Source organism: Tetrao urogallus (genome assembly GCF_951394365.1).
Source record: "Tetrao urogallus genome assembly, chromosome: 8".
NCBI classification, from domain to species: Eukaryota; Metazoa; Chordata; class Aves; order Galliformes; family Phasianidae; genus Tetrao; species Tetrao urogallus.
In genome coordinates this window covers 24,089,520-24,108,428 of record NC_136821.1, presented here as the reverse complement: position 1 = coordinate 24,108,428, position 18,909 = coordinate 24,089,520, and the positions used below count along the sequence as shown (strand labels likewise).

The 18,909-nt window shown below is 39.8% G+C and overlaps 1 protein-coding gene across 1 annotated transcript in view; it reads right to left on the bottom strand.

The window, feature by feature from the left end:
* The window catches only part of PARD3B (par-3 family cell polarity regulator beta), a gene marked incomplete at both ends in the record, with an annotated part of 368,067 nt that overhangs the window by 339,339 nt on the left and 9,819 nt on the right, over positions 1-18,909 (bottom strand). The window contains one exon of the mRNA XM_079539163.1: positions 11,347-11,448. Coding sequence (XP_079395289.1) covers positions 11,347-11,448 — 102 coding nt within the window. The remainder of the gene's footprint in view (positions 1-11,346; positions 11,449-18,909) is intronic.

Here is an 18,909-nt window from a genome sequence, read left to right as displayed (position 1 = left end):
TTCCATCACTGTGAGTAATTCAATCAATCTGAATATTCAATATAATATTTTTTTGAAGTACAAAAAAACGCTTAATCTATGGCCATGCACAAGAAGCCTTTTGAATTTGCTCTACTTCAAAGCATGGATTAGAACTTTAAGCTGCATTAGAATCATCTTGAAATTACCTAAAGCCTTTTAGAAGCTTTGACAGAAACCCAATGAGGAGTTGCCAGGGTTATTTGCATTACATCCCAAGGCCAGGCTCTGTTCTGCAGAAAGTAAAAGACGAACACGCAAACACCCACAGGGCAAGATGCTTCCTCAAAAGCAACAAACCCTCTGCATAACCAAGTATGACACTTCTCCTGTTGGAATTACGAAGAGATTACGGTCACTGCATACAATGCACCACATCTACACAAAGGTGCAGTGTCCCCACTGACTCCGTGGATCCAGAGACACCTTGGACATTTCACAGCAGCTGTCTCCTGGGAGCTAACTGGCACAGGCATCACAAATAGGAAAGAACAGACTTTCATTACCATGCACGTTGTTAAATGAACCCCTATCACTGGGCAGCAGCCACAATAACCACTTTTCTCAGAACAAACCACCATACTGAGGAAGTGTTAATATTTATTTATTTATTTTATTCAGTTAGCAACAAGGGAAATAAACCCTCACTCTGGAGAACTGACAGAACAGTACAAAAACAACATTCAATAGTAGTGCCACCGTATTCTACAAAACCTGTCCAAGCCATACAAGTGCTCACCACGCTGACCCAGTACAACAAAGGTAAGACCTGCTATTACAGCAACTGAGCTCAAAGATCAAAGATTCACACAACAGTAATGACACACAAATATTGCACCCTTCAGCGACACTAAAGAAGTCATCTGTATGCTTCTTTATACAGCTTATAAATGCTTTTCTTAGCAAGCCTATCAGAACTCTCAGCCAACAGATCCCTTTCTCCTGTCAACAACCCTTGACTGTGAGCATGGCAATAAGAAAGTCACGGGAATAGCTTCCCACTGAGAATTAAATTATTTAATAATAAATAATTATTATAATTAAAGTATTTAAATTAAATTTGTAAGAAGTCCTTCATTTAAAATAATTTGCTAAACAACTCAAACAGTATGTTGCATCTCTCATATGAAATCCAAGGCTATTCCATTACACAGAAGAAAACTCACTGAAATTTTTCCATATCCTGCCTAAGAACCAAAGCATGCCCTTCCTCCTCTCCTGTTCCCCAACCTTTGGTATCACGTGGCTGTGCCACCCACTGGCTGATGTCTACATAATTTTCAACTCCAAAGGTGCTAAGAATACTTGGCAGGAGCCAGTTGCATCTTTACATCAAAGCCTTCACAACCATGCACGTGGACTAAAGGAATTTTTGTTACAGATTAAAAACACGGAGATTGGAAAAGATGAACACAAACATTTGTTTGATGCATCAGTCAACCACCACATTGATATAGTTGCAAAATGAGACAAATGTAAACCTTGTATGATTAGGTTGAAAAACATACTAATGTAATAAAGAAGGTAATGGAAAACATCATTGGCAGAATTAACACACACAGTAAGCTGAAAAACTACTTCAAATTGCAACAGATGAAACCACACTTGGATCAGTGCTGGCTTAAATACCTGCCTGCTAGTTAAATATCTGTTTGTCAGTCAATCAAGCTTCTGCAGAAAGGTAGGAGGTAAAACTTCTAAACCAGAGGTCAGCCATTTTGGAACAAGCTTCTAAAAATGACAGCAAAGGAAGGGAGAGGAAAACAAATACTAACTACTTCTAATGTGAAATATAAGAAAAGTTCAAGAGACCTCAAGATGGGTTTATACAACACAGAAGATGTTTAGACTCTGCTCAGAGGTCCACTCAGCACGATTCTTAATATAAGCAATTCAGTGCTCTGAGTTCAAGATCGAGAGCAAAAGGAAAGGACACGTCAAGGATGATACTCCCCATCATGACTGATGGTGTCATTTTTCCACTTTTGTGGATAACAGTGTAAGTCAGGAGCACCTTCCATTTTTCTATATTTCAATAAGACATACAAATAGAGATTAAAAGAACCAACAGTACATTGCAAAATCGGAGCAGGAGAAAAAGTAGTCTTCTATGCACTATGTGGAAAAGTAAGTGTGAAAGTAGGAATAAAAGGATACCAAATTTTCTTTTTAAAAATAAACTTATAAAAGAATACTTTCTACTCACATCAAGCAACACAAAGCTGATTTTGAGGAAAAAGTTATGCAATCTTAAAGAATAGCAAGGTCTCAAAACAAAAAACAAAAAAATAATTCACAGTCATCACTTCATTACTCATCACAGTTTTGAGGGGCAAAAGCAAGAATTTCAGTTCCATGCAAGGTTTATTAATAAGTCAGCAGATAGTTTTAACTGAGTATAGATCTGTTCTATGTCAAAACTAAATCTATCACTCCCTGCTATCAAAGTTCTTCTCAAAATGTATTTCATACCTACTCCAGCAGTTTGGCTTCAGTGCCACAAAGGTGCAGCAGCCCATCCTGTTGCTGCATTGTTTGTTCACCTCATTATCATTATTCTATACCAGGCTATGGGAACCTCCTGATCATACAGTTTTTATGTACAGCTTTGATTTTTATGGGGTAGATATTAAGATATAAAAGAAAGATTGGGAAACGTTCCTTAAAGACTGAACATTAAACGATCTAAGTAACATGCCATCTGAGAAAAACTTTTCAGAAGTGCTAATATGAAATGCATTAGCACCATATGAAAGACTCCTCACATTTTGAAGTTATAAAACATTAAAATCAGGAAAATCTCAGTACTCAGAAATCCACTTCTTTGATTTCTTATCAGTAAGCCATGCCCGTGTAGTCCCAGGAAAGCAAGCAATCAGAACTTGATGTACCGCTAACAGGACCTGGGTCAAGCTAAAACTAGCAGTTTAAGCTTAGAACCTCAATCAGCAGTAAATGAAGACATTTCTTCAGCAAAAGAGCAAGACTTCATCTTCTCTAATGGAGATTCTTCCAAAAAAAAAATGATTAGCAACTTGATTGCATTAACCTGATTGCGAGATCTACCATAGTGTATTTTATTACCCTCTTGAGAATTATACCTTAAAGTTAAAAATGCACTGGAAAAAGTGTATTTTTTCTTCTAACCACACTAATTACCACAATTACTATAGCCTGCTAAATAATCATAAGAGCAGAACTCGAAATAATCAAAAAGTTAGTTCTTATATATAAAAAAAAAAAAGACATATGAGATTGATTTTTTTTTTTAAGGCAGTAACAAAAAAGGCATAATTTATATACTTTTAACTAGTAAGAAACCACATACCACATGAAGGAGTGCAACTCTGCAAAAAAGTGGTATAAAGCCATGTACTATTTCTCTACATGCTCTGGGAAACCACATAACGCATCAGCACATCTCATTGACCAGTCCTTTGTGCATTTCCATCCTACATTTTGATTGTTGCTTGTTTTCAGTTCCCTTTTCAACAAGATGTAATAGAAAAAGCATACACAAATGAAGCCTCCAACCAAACTGTAGTATATAGATTATTCCCAAAGTAATGCTTCCTTTTTATTTCCATGAAAGCTACAACAGATTCAAAGAGCAAAGTAAAACAGTTTGATAGAGCAAACTCTCAGCTACAAAACACTATTTTTCAACACAGTCACCACCATTAGCTATGTGTTTTCACCACTGATGAACAAGAAGCTGCATGTTGTGCTTATGAAAATCTGCACCAGCTGAGGTGACCCAATATCACTGCTGATGAAACACACCACGCACTGCCTCACTGTGCTCACATCCACCGTTTGATCTCTGGAAACGTTCAGCAGCCGTCAATGAATGTCAATGCGTGCCATTTTTTTCCACAGGAAGGAATTCGATTCCACCCCTTTGCTTCATCCACATTTCCATGTCAGACTTCATTTTGTCAGACCGCTCCTCTGCCGCCATCTGTCACACAGCAGCAACACGTAACAGGATATTAGCTGGAAGGTTCACCTCTACTGCCATGCCACCAACAGCCACCTCTGACGCTGTGGGCCAACACAATAAAATAGGATGCATTATTTTTGGAGCAATCCTTGTATATGTACATCAACTTCCGTACTTAATTTATGCATACAGGCACTGTGTTATGGCCCTAAGTCTGTAAAACTGAATCGCCTTTAATAAGCTAAGCAATGTTTGACCAGGTATCTGTTGTTAAACCTCATCTTGAAGCACACTGATAAGCCTGAAGTTTACTACAAGAAAGCTTCCACTAAGCAGGACGACATGATAGCATAATTGCACACAACGTAATACTACACTTAAAAATGGTTATTTTGATGATTACACTAAGGAGTCCTGAAGTTCCAACCTATGTGGATACAGTTCTTTAATTACACAGCTTGAAAACCTCATCAGCAAAACCAAATGATTTGGATTTCAGGAGCGTTTTATAATCTTGAATAATGCATGGCACCTCTGCAGCAAGAAATTAAAAACAAACGTCATAAAAATGCAAAGCTTCATAATTTGTACTCTGAAAACCCGCATTACCAAAATAACGTGTTGCTTAGTAGGTGCTAATGACCGCGATTTTTTTTCTCCCCCCTCTGGTACTCACAGCTCAGATCCCGTTTCAGAAGTAATCAGACCAACTCTTACCAAAATACCTTTATGCATATGTAGGTATGCGGTGGCTCACATCATTACTGCTCAAGAGTTACTAAGCAGATATTTCATCTCGGTGGCTCAAAATGGCATAAAACCTTTTCTTCCTGAAAAGCGTGCATTTGGTTTTATTACTTGTTATAAAAAATAATTTAGAAAAACAAAAGGAAATATAAAAGGGCTGCAGCTTGTGGCCTGCACACCATTCCATCACCAGTAAGCACAAAACTCCACCTTAGTTCAAATGGTCTGCAGACCAAGGTCTGCTTTTAGTGACTGCCTCCCAGTGTGATTTCAAAATAAACAAAAAAATGCAGCCACCTCTACATAAAGCCTATGTAAACCCAGCAGGTTTCAGGAAAATGGGTGCAGTCCTTCGGAACAAATCCAGTAATTTTAAGAAAGCCTGGGACTCCCGAGTAGCAGAAAAGCCATCGCTGCAGTCAATGCAAAAGGACAGCTGCTCTGTTCTACCCCATCCTGCTTCAGGGTTCTCCCTGTATCTCACTTCTTTCTTCCATACTTTAAGGCTTTATTCACAGAAGCATTTTTGTATTTCCATTGCACAAAACTAGCTATATTTTAGTAAACAGTACTGTCCTGTTATTACCATTAACAGTAAGAATTTAGTATCCCAGCTATTGACTATGGAAAATCATAACCGGAACATCATACCACAAAATATCTTACAAGGAAGAAACAGAATGCTCTGAATGTACCAAAGCTAAGCACTTAATCATGCTTTTGGAGGTTGTAATTACACTACTTAGAATAAAGTTAGATTTACTTCAACCTCTACCAACTTAGTGTTTGACAGAAGAATGAACTACTAGCCATCCTTTTTGTTAACTAAATGTTAAGACATGCATATTTATAGGATCTTGTTACTGAAACCATAAGATACCAATTCAAAAATCAGAAGCAGGAATCATCAAATACCGACAAATATTCTGGCAGTTACTACACAGCCTGAAAAGCACATTTAAAATCAACATGAAAACCAACCCCAAAAGTACAACAGCCCTTACATGCCAGCTTTGCTGAACTTCTGCAACGTTATTTTTCCCTACCTTAGAACTTCCTAAGCTTTTGATGCACTAATCCCTATCTCACCGCATTAGCACAAAGGAACTTTGTGTCCCTGTTGAGCACAGGGACTGGCTGCCCACAGGGACTGTGGTTCTCTCCAGCAGGTCATTCAGACTCACGGGGAGCACAGCCAGATCTTCACCAGTAGCGCTAAGTATCTCAGGTCTGCGGGGTTTAGTTGCTGCAACCAGCCCATGAAAGCATGTGTATTATAACAATAACTTGGCCCTGGTATTAAAAACTAAATATCATAACAATGCACACTACATATCAAAAACTTTGTCCAGGAGCAGGAAAAACTATGTTTCCATTCTTTTTTCCTCTCTACCACATGTTTATTTTTGTGCAAGTTTTATGAAAGATAGCGTTTGAACTGTAACACCAGTACAGACCAGTCTGCATCAACTTCACACTTAAAACCTCAGCTCTTCATTCTAAGAAACTACTGCTCTTAAGTTGCCTTTTGTGCTACCGACATATATCCTATATAGTAACCCTTAGCATCAAAGGACATTAAACAAACAACAACAAAAACCCACCCACAGCCTCTCCAGGGAAGCTGAATAACATAGTGAATAACACCAGCCTGCATAACGGCACCACAGCATTTGCTTCAACAGCTATAGCTGTTGCTCTCAGCTGTAACAAAATCTTACACAGTTTACCTTGCTTTTTTCTGTACCAGTGTAATATATTGCCATACAACACACTGGAGTTTTTCATTCTTCATTCTGCATTCCAGTTATCAGAAAGTTACAAAACCCAAGAGAAAACACCAGACAGCTCAATTACACAGAGGACTGGAGCCCAAATTAAATTGCTCTATTAAGTATGCATAATTGGTATGGAACAAATATTTGAGTATCAAACCGCACCACAAAACAATGGGTGAAGCCTCACATGTTCAGACTGTGCTGACCCACTGGAAGCTAACAACTAAGCCAACATCCAGGCCCCCGCCACTGCCTCACAGGGGAGTTTCCAAGGCAGCAGTGCCGTAGCTCCCTGCTGAGAACTGTTCCCTCAGAATTCCACAGCCCGTTGGTATTGTATTTTGTTTTAGTACAACTGAGATATTTCCATCCCCTTGTCTTTTTATTTTGACTTCATTTTGCCATTTATCAACCCGCTTGTAAAAATCGTTTCCTTCATCACCTCAGGTAACTCTCCAGCCACACCTCTCTTGCTTGCATAAAAGTTATTTCAGTTCTGACTTCCTTCTCCATTTAAAGAAAATGATGGACGGCAGGAAGAAAAAATGGAATCACCTCCACACAACTGAATTAAACTTCTCACCCTCAAGCCCACCACCGCCTTCCCTTTGGAAGCACAACTTGGCAGCTCTGCAGAATTCTGCTCGGTTCACAGAACGAATGCAGTGCAAGCACAGCAACCGCAGAGCACTTAGTGACTAGCCTACCTGGAAACAACAGCAAGTCCAGAAGCTGCTACAAGAAAACACATCTGAGGTGCTTGAAGAGACCTTTCCTTTGTACAGTTACATCTAGCCTGGGAGTCTACACTCTGAAGCCAAGCTTCCTGTAGTTTTGCTGAAGCAACCTCTCCAAACCAAGCTCCATCCACAATATGATCATGCTTTCAACTCTTCACTGAGGCTAGAGTCACTCAGAAACAACCCTGGCTAAACTAAGGCTTAAGAAGTGACTTAGCATCCTCCAAGATTACATTGCACACTAGATATTTTAGTATCAGCGCAACACTAATCAAAATCATCACATACCCTTTTTCTTCAGCCCCTTAAAAAACAAACAAACAAACAAGGCAATGGACTTTCTAACAAACATGGCTGCAGAAAGGCCATACTGCAGCATCCTCAAGGCTGACTAGTGACCTGCCAGCAGCACTGATCACAGAGCAGCGTCCTCCAGCATAAGTTTACCGGCTTTGCTGGTTGAGTGGCAGACACTGCAGTACTGCACTTCTGTCAGTGTTACTCATGCTTGCACAGGGAGCCTTGCCAAGGTAAAGCAAATGAACACTTGACAGAAGGCCACTACAAGAAGGGCTCTGCTGATTGCAGCATACCAGAAAGCCTGTTCTGTCTTTAGTTCCATCAAGATGCGAACTGCTCTTGACAGTTAGACAGAAAACTTCATAGGAAAAATACACTTTTCATATAGAGGACTATTCTGCTCTTGAAAGTTACCGGCAGTTCTTCTCCTATAAACTAAGCAAAATTTTAGCTTATTAACACATAGCTTCACTACATCCTTTGTGTGTTTATGCACATTTGAAAATACGACTCCATATAAAATGGAGGGAAATCTAGATGGGCGCATTACATTTATACAGTTAAGATGTGCTAAACTCTACACAGTGATACCAAGGAAAACATTTAGTCTTCGCTTTTGGTATAACAGAACTTCTCCTGTGGCATTTTTTCCTCAAATAAAAAAAGTCATTTCAAGTGAGAGATCTGTTTAAATAACATACATTAAAAAAAAAAAAAAAAAAGACCCCGTTTACAGCTTCAGCTCATTAAAACCAGACAATTTAAACAGCCTCTTTTTTTAATTCAAAAGACAAAATTAGATTTTTTGAGTTCATCTATCATTCAGAGCAACCAGGACATAAACAACTTGGCTAGTCAACTCAGTGAAAACAAAATTATTCTAAAACTATTCAAGGCTTGCTTTGACACCCCATTCAGACCATGCATTACTGCTATGACAGTAACAGCGAGAACAGCTCTTGCCATAAAGAATTGCCCAATCATTCGCTTATAATACTAAATAAGGTTTGGTTTGTATGCACATAGAAGTTACCTGCTCTAGCATGCATACCAGGCAGCTAGCCGCTATTAACTCCTTCTACAGTGCTGCCTGTCATCCAGCTTTTAATTAATTGTGAGATCAAGAGGAAGGCAGGAAGTCAGGAAGAGCTCCTTCCCAACGAAGCCACAGGCACCCAGAGCCCCTCACCCTGCCCTCCGTGGCCCCCACCAGTACCGACCCATGGCAGCGCTTGGCTGCTCTCCTTGCCAGTAGCTGTGCCTCCTCAGCCGCCTGTTGGTAAAGACTGTCAAGAACCTGGGAAACTCAAAAGAAATTACATCTGACAGCTCTCCCTGGTTCCCTGTTTTGTTGCTACAGTGAAAGAATTCCAATAGATTAGCAAGTGCATTTTGCTTCACAAAAACAGTGCTAATTTACTGCCATCAAACCATGATCTAGAGAGGATTAATGCTCAAAGAAAATGAACCAGTTAGTTCACTCTGGCATTATAAAGGCGCTTGATAGGCAGCAATGCCAAACAATTTTGTTTAAAGGCACAGAGGTTAAGTTAATGCTTATTTTATGTATAGAATGACTGATTTTGTGAGACTGCATTAGTGCCTTGCATACACAGGAAAGGATGACAAGGACAAGAGAGCAACAAAGCTGTGGCCCATTCATTTATCACCCCAACAGACAGCCCTCACCAAAGGGAATCAGCACATAAATATACCTACCAAGGATCATTTCACCTATTTAGGGACTTTACACACCAAATTAGATATCAGTTCTCTTAGATCTCAATACCTCCACTCATTTTTTGCAAAGCTTAAAGGTCCTCTAGCCAATATATTCAGCTGGAATAGGCCAAGGCTCAAAGGTTAATAGGGCACAATAAAACTATTAAAAAGTATATTTGTAGCCCTTTTTATAGGGCTCATTCTTCTTTATGAGATCATGCTACAAGCCTACAGGTTTCTGTATGCCAACAGCTCCAATACTCTGGAGATGCCATGGCCCAATTCCACTCAAAATAATATTTTGACCCCTCAACCAGCAGTCTAGTTATGTGATTACATGCTTCTTCTCTAGTTTAAAAACACATATATGTCACTGCAGCTGCCGCCGTTCAGTTACATGTCTTACATATCACCAGTTCACCAAGGCCTTCTGAAGAAAAGACAACAGCCACAAAAAGCATCACCTCGAGCCACAGCTGCATGTATCTTCCTTTTGTGCACCTCGTGTAATCAAGGCATCACTGGAAGGGAAATCGAGACATTTGCCGCATTCCTAAACCACCTCAGAGTGCCCCACTGAATACCATCCTGCTTTCCTGGGCTCCTTTCAAAATGCGGCCTCAAAACCATAGAATCCCACCTGGCACTTTTATAACAGAACATGCAAGAACCTGTAATGTGAACCAGAAATTTCATCAGCAACATATTCTCAGCCACAGCGATTCCCACTGATAAAGAACAGTACAGCTTTGGGAACAAGTAGAAAATTGGACGATGGATCAAATATCCTGCAAACTACTGCTCACATTTGCATGAACGTGTGTCTGTATTTCAAACAGAGGAAATCCTGGGGAGATGTGTTATTTTTTTTATTGACTGATGACATCAGTAAGCCATTTCCCTTAACTGCGATTACTTGATTTTATGACATCTTATACCTTATATAGCAGTGTTAATCCTCAGAGAGCAGTCATTAGCCTCCAAACACCACCAGAAAGAAGGCTGTATGATGTTTTAAGCATGCTTTCAATAAATATGGTCAAACAAGAAATACTAATTGGACATGAAAAAACACCATCACCACAGCTTCACTGCTTCTAAGAAATGCTCATTAAATGTCACTAAGTACCTCTTAGACAGTCCAAGGTACTGAGAAACTGTCTCCCATTAACTGTAAGCAAAATGATGCAACTTTTATTAAATCACTGAACAACCAACAGCAGGCAGAACTAGCATTTGTCTGCAGAATTATTTTTGAGCTCACCAAGCATATGGCAACTTATGTAGACAAAGCTAGTTGTTCGAAGCTATAAACATATACTACATTTAGATCTTCAGTTTCAAGTCACTAGACATTTGTTCCCTCTGATTTTTTTTTTTTTATTTTTTTTTTATACAATAAAACAGCTAAGTGTTATAAATTATTACAGCAGAGAGGGGAATGAATATAAGTCACCAGTTTCTCAAGCTAATTTTTTCTGATAATTATAATGACATTAAAAGGGACTTGTTTGCATCTATTCCTTTACCTAGAAAGGACACCTGTCTCATTTGAATCTAATGTTACAGATGTTATAGCTTGTGAGATTAATAACTAGTCTACTTAAATTTTCATTAACAAATCACAGAAACTCCTCCTGAAATGCAACACATTTGGGACAACTGTTATAGTCATCATAGGGTTTGTCCGTTTATTTTGTCACACATTCAACCACAACATTCGAATGACTCTTTAAAAAACTCAATTCTAAGCAGAGAAGAAGATCAGATATTTTAAGTGGCATTAAAAAAAAGATGTCATTCTCATTCCTTCACCAATATTTTCATATAATAAGAGGAAAAACAAAACTGCTTGAAAAAGTTTTTAAGTTCTACATCAGCTGCCAGGCTTCTCTGATTATCTTCATGGCTACGGTCATGCTTTCCACCTCTGGTGCCCAGATTGGAGAGCTACAACACCTACAGGCAGATGTGTTTCATTTAAGAATATTCAACACACACCTCATTTGCCACAGAGCCAAGAAATTAGAATGTAGCATTAGTTATTTGAAAAGACACAGCAAAAAAAGCAAAGGTAGTGTTTTCATTCAGGCTCTACCTTATCTTTGTCTTCCACAACATCTGCCAGCACATCGTCAGGGTCCAGGATTCCTCCATCTGTATACTCCAGGTGGTGAATATTCACCCAGTAAGTTGGATCCTGTAAGAGAGAACAAGTTTTCTCAACATAACCTCACAAGTTTTTATTGCCAACAGACAAAGCATCTCTGTATCCCACCTCTTTGCCACCAAGGTGCATGGAGCTTCTCCTAAAATAAAAAATTACTGAAAAAAGAGGAAATTAAAACTGCAGACATAAGACTACCCATAAAATACTATGCAAAAAAGTTTTAGAATGTACATTTACATTGCCTTACACACTTGGACTTCTAAATTAAATACTTAGCTATTGGACAGTGCTTACATGGTACCAAGTTCTTTTCAGCTGCTTATGCTGCCCTGCCAGTGAGGGGTCGGAGGGGACGGTCAGGACAGCTGACCCCAATGGAGTGAAGGGATATTCCATGGCACGAGCCATGGCACCCAGCAAAATAATGCTGGGAGAAATAAGGAGAAAGGAAGGGCTGTTCAGCCACACACACAGCTGTTGCTATGCCTGTTCCACTAACCTCAAAGCAGTTTTCTCACTTCTACCTTTCCACTCCTCTTCGCAATCCCACCAGGGGGAATGAGAGAGTGGCTTTGTGAGGCTCAGCTGCCTACCAGGGCTAACCCACAACCCTTTTATCCCCCATGCTAGTTGGAGGGTTAGGTATTCATGTGGCTGGATGACAGCCACCTGACAAAACACACAGAACATCCCTATTTTATCTAAAATTTACCCTTAACTGCAGTTATTTCATTTTGCACTGAAACCACTCATTTGTTAAGCAGCAAGATATTTTGGTGTTGTTTTGTTTTGTTGTTTGTTGTTTTTTTTTTTGGTTTTTTTTGTTGTTGTTGTTGTTTTTTTTAATTTTAGGTATCAAGCATTCAAAACTCTAGGTTTTAATAGCACGTTCTCATCCCTGCAACGTGATGACACAATCAAATATTGCAGCTCAACGCTCTACTTTAAAGCTCGTGATTTAATTATTTTTCTGTACCCACTAAATTCCTAAGATCAAAAGGTAGAGAGAAAATGTATCCCTGTGCAACGAGCATGCATGTTAACTTAAATCCAACAATTTACTTCATGCTCAAACCTTGTGTCACTTGACCTTACCAATAAACCCACTATGCTAGAAGTTTCTCTCAAATTAGAATGTATACCAATAGCTGCGGACATTCCTCCTGAACCTTTTAACTAATGCAGTCACAAAAGGTGTTCAGAGATATTAATACTGAACCAGCATACTTGTTAGCCACAGAAGTTTGTCTAAGAGGAGTGAGTTTTATTTTTGCCTCCAAACACACTACAACCTGTTGTAAGTATTATGCCATTCAAGAGTCCCATACACAGAATAGAGCTGATGTGAAAGAAAAAAAAAAAAAAAAAAACAAAGAGCTGATTGGAACGTTTCATTTTCAGTGTTTGCTTCTATTTGGGATTCTGTGGCTGTACCAACCCAGATGTGTCTTTGAAAGAGAAACAAAGGAAAAAAGAGAACTGTAAAAGCTGCATTGTCCTAGTAGAATGCAGCAAGTTGGCAGGAAACAAGCTCAAGACAAAGGGCCACCCTAAATTCCATCGAGCTTAATGAAATCCCAATCTTCCTTTTACTGTGGGCCACAACAAATACAGCAATTTAGTGCTTTTGTTAAAGGCCACGTGAAGAGAAAGTGAAGTCTAGATTAGTCTGCAACAGAGGAGACGTCGCTCCTCACCAATGTTGGAGCAACTAGCAGCTTCAGGAGCCACTTTTTTAATGGAAAGGAACAACAAATCACACTAGAATGCGAGAACTAAAGCAGAACAAGATGCACGCGGTTCCTTTAGCAGAAGAGCACTTCCCAGCTCGGTGCTGTTCCCCCACACTCCGACCCGGACACCACACACAGCCACCTCAGCTCTGGACTCACGGTCTGCCAGAGACAGCAGCCACCAGAACGCAGCACTGCCCAGCCGCCCTTCACAACCCGGCTCCACATCAGTACTTCTTTAAGCTCAGCCAGCACTTCATCCCTGAAAGTGAGAAAACATCTACTAGTGCAGGCAGAGAAAGCTTATCCTTATGGAGTTTGATGACGCAAATAGTAACTACTTGTAGATAGGCTCGATGGAGCAAGTTAGCACACAGCCTCTGTGCAGTTGCAGACATAATTCCTCCGAGCAGCACAACCCTCACCCAGTCCAAAGAGACTTGAAAGCCAGAGGACAGTGCACAGCCCCCCAGAACACTGTCCAGATTAATAAATCTAAATGAGGACTTAAGCTCCCGGTGCCAACAAAACCAGACCTTAAGCTCACCTCATTAACCAGCTTCGATCACAAACGTTCTGCACGCACAGAGGCCCTTTCTTCCACAGGAAAGGGCAATCCGTGCACAGTTTATTACACGCTGACAGACATTTCTTCTGCAAATGCAGTTTTTTCGTATCTCATACCTGCTTGGCACTGCCTTCCATAACTGCAGTACTTAGTGTATGTATGCTCTGCATAAAGTAGGGAGAGCAAAGAAACCAGCTACTAAGAAGGCAGCTGGCTTCAAATCCACATATCTGCTGTATATCTACTCCTGCACACTCTCCATGACATGAATGGGAAGGAATGTTACTATGCTGCATGTAACCTCCATACAAAATGTTAATTAAGGTAAACAACATAAACATCATCTAAATATTTAAAGGAAAAACATGAACGAGTCACTTGGTACAATGCACACCAGCACTTCCTACATGAATATTAGACAGTTACAGTAATGTGCATTTTACCTTAAGGCTGCAAGTCATGTCTGTGTTCAACATCAAGCCACTTAAAAGCTGTTCATCATCATTTCCTTTATATGTGGGAGAACACTTTAGAAATTACTATGCAAATATTTACCAAAAGATAAATTAAAGCCAGGTCACATGAATGCACATGTACAATGTAGGTAGAAGTGACAAATTTAAAAAGTGGATTTAATGTTTGTGTTGTCACAGAATCTGAACTGTTGTCACCATACACAGTGCCTTCAGTGCTCACATCTAAAATAAATTCAGTAATTCTTCTATGCATTTGTTCCACTCAAGAGTAAACATTCAAGTGAAAGATCAGTTGCTCTAAGATACTCCCATTCGCTTTATTATTGAAATACACAGATAAAAACATAGTTAATACATCAAAAACTCAGGAGGACCATCTTGATTCCTTTCCCACACCCTGGAATTTAGATAGTGAAGTGTCTACTTTCCTGAGAACTAAGCAACTTACTTTACAAATGTTGATGCTTATATAGCATATCTCAGCCTTAATGAGTGAAAGAATACTAACAAGTTTAAGCACGTTTGTGCTGGTCCATCATAAAAGACCACCACCTACTGATCTCACAGTTCATCACTGTACAGTGCTGTTACCTGTCTTTAGCAGAATACAATCTCTAACCTGAAGTTTTTTAATTCGAATATGAAAAAGATAGGACATACTGAAAAAATGCAGAAGTAAGGGAAAGAGTCAGAAAGTCTCCATTATTATTTCTCAGGTTATTTCTCAGGCTGGCATTTTAGAAGCACCTCTACATTAATGTTTCACTAGGGCAATTTGATTCCAGCGAAACACAGCATGAAAAAGGAGGTATAAAAAAAAAAAAAAAAAAAGGAAGCCACTTTAAAGCTGCTCCACGAGCACAGAGATAGAATGAGTACCAGGTCAAAGTCTGAAGGCAAACAATGGAGTGTGGCTATGGTGCTTTCTGCCATTGAGACAGCTTTAAAATAGAGATTAAGAACTTGCAATCACAATATACTTCCTCATGAAGGGGACAATTTTCAGTTAATGCCAATGAGAAAGAGAGAGATAGAGAATGTTCTACCATTTAATCATTTTATATTGTACATATATTGCCATGTGATCTATTACATCCCAGCACATAAGTAGCTGATGATTTCTATGAGCACGATAGGCTAGGTGATGCAGCACCATCCGTAGCCAAGTAACACCAAGAACCCAACACTCACAAATCACAGCAGGAAAGCTGACTACAAAAGAGATGAGGAGGGTGGCAGCCTCAAAAGTAGACTCAAACGTAGAGCAACCCAGCAGTTGCCTGTTTGCATCTCACAAGCACCCCCAACCAAGCCTGATGAGTCCCCTACTCAGCATTTTGGCCAACCACCAGCAGTGAGGCCCCTTCACCACTCATACCAGAGGTGGGGTTTCTGTTTTATGGGAACATTACTACGGAGTTCCCAAAAACCAACAGATGATTGGTTAAATTCCAATTTAGAACCCTTCAACAGTAAGAGCATTCTGATTTGATACTGAATCTGAATAAGAACTAATCACTAAGTACGTCCCACTACCTGCACATTAGTGAATACAATACAATGTAAAGATAACGTTACAGGGCTGAGGGGTCACATAACTCACACCCTTCCACTGCACTCCAACATCGAACACTTAGGAAGTGTATTTCAGTGAAGAACAAGCATGCAGAACAAAAACAGACAAAGCTCTCTGGATATATACGTTTAGAAAAAGAGGTCCACAAAGGCTGCATCTGTAAGAACTATGGCAAAATAGCCCCAGCTGAAACTGAAGTGCTTGGTATGCCAGGCTTTGAATTAAAGACAATCTGGGAGAATGTAATTAAGAAATGCAAACAGATTTTTCTTTATAAACTAATGTCAAGTTAGTTGAGAATTTTAGTTCAAAGCATTCAATACACCTATAGACAGCAAAACCTCAGGGCTGGCTGTAAATTCATACAGCTCAGCTTGTTGCTAACTCTACACTGAAATATGCCAGATCCTGAACAAAAAGTGATGAAGCGCTCAGCAGCTACAAAGAGAGCAGACACCACTTCAGTCCTGCATCTAGATACTATCTGAGATTATTTTATTTACAACTGTTTGGCTTTCCTTTGTTGGAGTGATTAATGCATTCGCAGCTGCCCCAGGACCGCTTATCAGGAGCACTCAGAGTTCCAAATGTGTGACTGAGCAACAGCAGACTCCAATCCCCACAGCACAGAATACAAATGCCAGTGAGACAATACAGATCAGGTATGATTACATCCTCTAACACTGTATCATATACACTGAGCTTTAGACAAAGCTCAAGTAAGGGAAAAAGCCAGCAGTAAATTACATAAGTGTATCCTTAATTCCACATGGAGAGCCATAACAGATTCTTCTTTGAGAGAGAGGATATATATTTTTTTTCCTTCCAAACTTACGCAAGGATTTCACAGAAAGCAGCAGTGCAGCACCACAACCCTAACCTCTGCACAAGACAGGCACTGAGCGTGATCTAGGGCCTGACTCACCTTCATGCCCCAAAAACACAACCTTCAGGGCCAAATTTAGGTCCTGTGCTGGAAATGTGCTAAGACACACAGGATAGGTTTCAAAACCAAAAGCACTGTAAGCATTTGGAGATGCAAGCTGAGTGCCTTTGAGGCAGAAGTTCATCGCTGCATTACCATGGAAAGAAAAAAGAAAGGAATGGGAAAAATAGATGAATTTAGAACAAGTTGTTCTGGGACAAAAATAAAGCATCCTCAGTCACTCAGGTGTCGGAGCAAGGTCTGGACCAGACGAAGCTGACACATGGCAGTTGGTTCTCACGTGAAATACTAAATTAACCAGGCTGTACTGCTCAGCAGCAAAAAATATTGAGTTAAGAACGTTCTCAAGGCACAAAAAGCCAGCAAGCACAGCCAAATTCCTTTAAGATTAGTCAGCTGTACTGGTTCCGGCAATTGGATGCAGAACACGCACACTGTGAACAGACCAAATGACCTCTTAACTGCATTGGCAGAAGTAAGCATTGGAGTCGCGCAAAACCCAAAGATAATCCTCTACCTCTTGATGTCAACTTCCAGCTTCACTTGACTGAAACACAGAACATCCCAGAATTAATACTTCATCAAGAATGTATGTCATAAAAATGAAGTGGATATTGGCTAGTTCAAAGACAACAAAGAAGAGAGTGAGGTTATTCATTCTGTCATAGAAACTCAATACCACTGGGGTGCCAAAGTGTTTTCCTCTCCCTTAACAAGAAGTGCAAAAAGGCGTCTTCCTCCCTCTCCTCCAAATACCTTCAGGGAAACAGAATCACAAAGGCCTAGGGATGGAAAAGTTTTGGAGATTTGCAAGGATAGAGAAGACCTCTTCCACACTAACAAAAACACTTTCCGCTCCAACACGAAGAATGACACAAATCCCAGTCTCTGATCCGGGGCAGCTTCCTCCAACCTCCTGAGCAGGGTGGTCTTTCCAGATCTTGGAAAGAGGGATGTGCACCTAGCAGCGTTCTTTTCACAGCTACAGCCCAGCACAGCCCTGTGAGGAGAAACTTCACACAACAGTCAGTATGAAAGTTGAATAAATGCTCTATTTGCATATACATTACAACAGTATGAAGACACCATCACAGCCTTCTTTTATACGCAGTTTGATGCCATTCACCACCCAGACAGATCAGCCCGATGCACTTTTCCACCAGCTAACTTGCTTCTTCTTTCAGTGTATGTGAGTACAGTTAAGGAGCCCTAACTCCACATATACCATGCTCAAGCATCTGCAGAAATATCTCCCTGGGAAATTAATGAAAATATACTGAAGAGTCTACAGCAAACAGAGCATAATGTAGGCATTTTTTTCACAAAAATGCTCAAAGCTGACCAAGTGATAGGATTGCTTTATCACAAGCATCTACTGACAGCAGTACTTGCAGTGTAACATCACCTTCCCATTAACAGAGACTATTATATCCCATTTTCCCAGCTCACACGTAGACATTGGTAGAGAGCCCACAACTGACAGGTTCAGCCACAACGCGCTGTGCTCACTGTTAAGTGTGAAGGCTTTACAGCAAAGTAATTGGACCTACTTCTACTAAGTGGTAATTCTATTACTATACACCAGAGCCTGGAAAAAAGGAAGGACACATACAAAGCAGTCAATTCTCATTTAAAAGAGGCTAGCAGGTAAGGAAATAGTCCTTGTGCTTAAAGAGAAAAGAAAAACAAATAACCCAATAACGTCAGAATTTGCTGGTATATTGGTCTCTTAAGGTTTGTGACTTGGCCTTCCATAAAACCTGCAACAGTTCTGGCCGCATTATCAAAAGTCTCTTTTACACTATATATTCCCTTAAAGTTAGGCTCCAAAACATAAAAACAACAACCAAAAAAAAAACAAACCCTGAAAATTCATTCATCTTCAGCAAGACTACAGAAGTATTTAACAATTAAATCATCAAATTGTAGTCTGCATCTTTGAATATTAAATTACACTTGTCTAAAACCATTATGTAAGAATCGTACTTCACATTCACAGCTTAACAAAATCCAGTTTTTATTTTACTTCCCAGTTTAAATAAATTCCTTCCCTTGTTCTCATTCTTCCCCCTTACAGTGCACGAGAAGTTTCAGTTCTGAAACAACACTTAAAGAATGCCAGTAATGCACTACAGCCTATTTCAAAGCGACCATACGCAACGTGTTACATGGGGCTGAGACTTGCGCTCTCA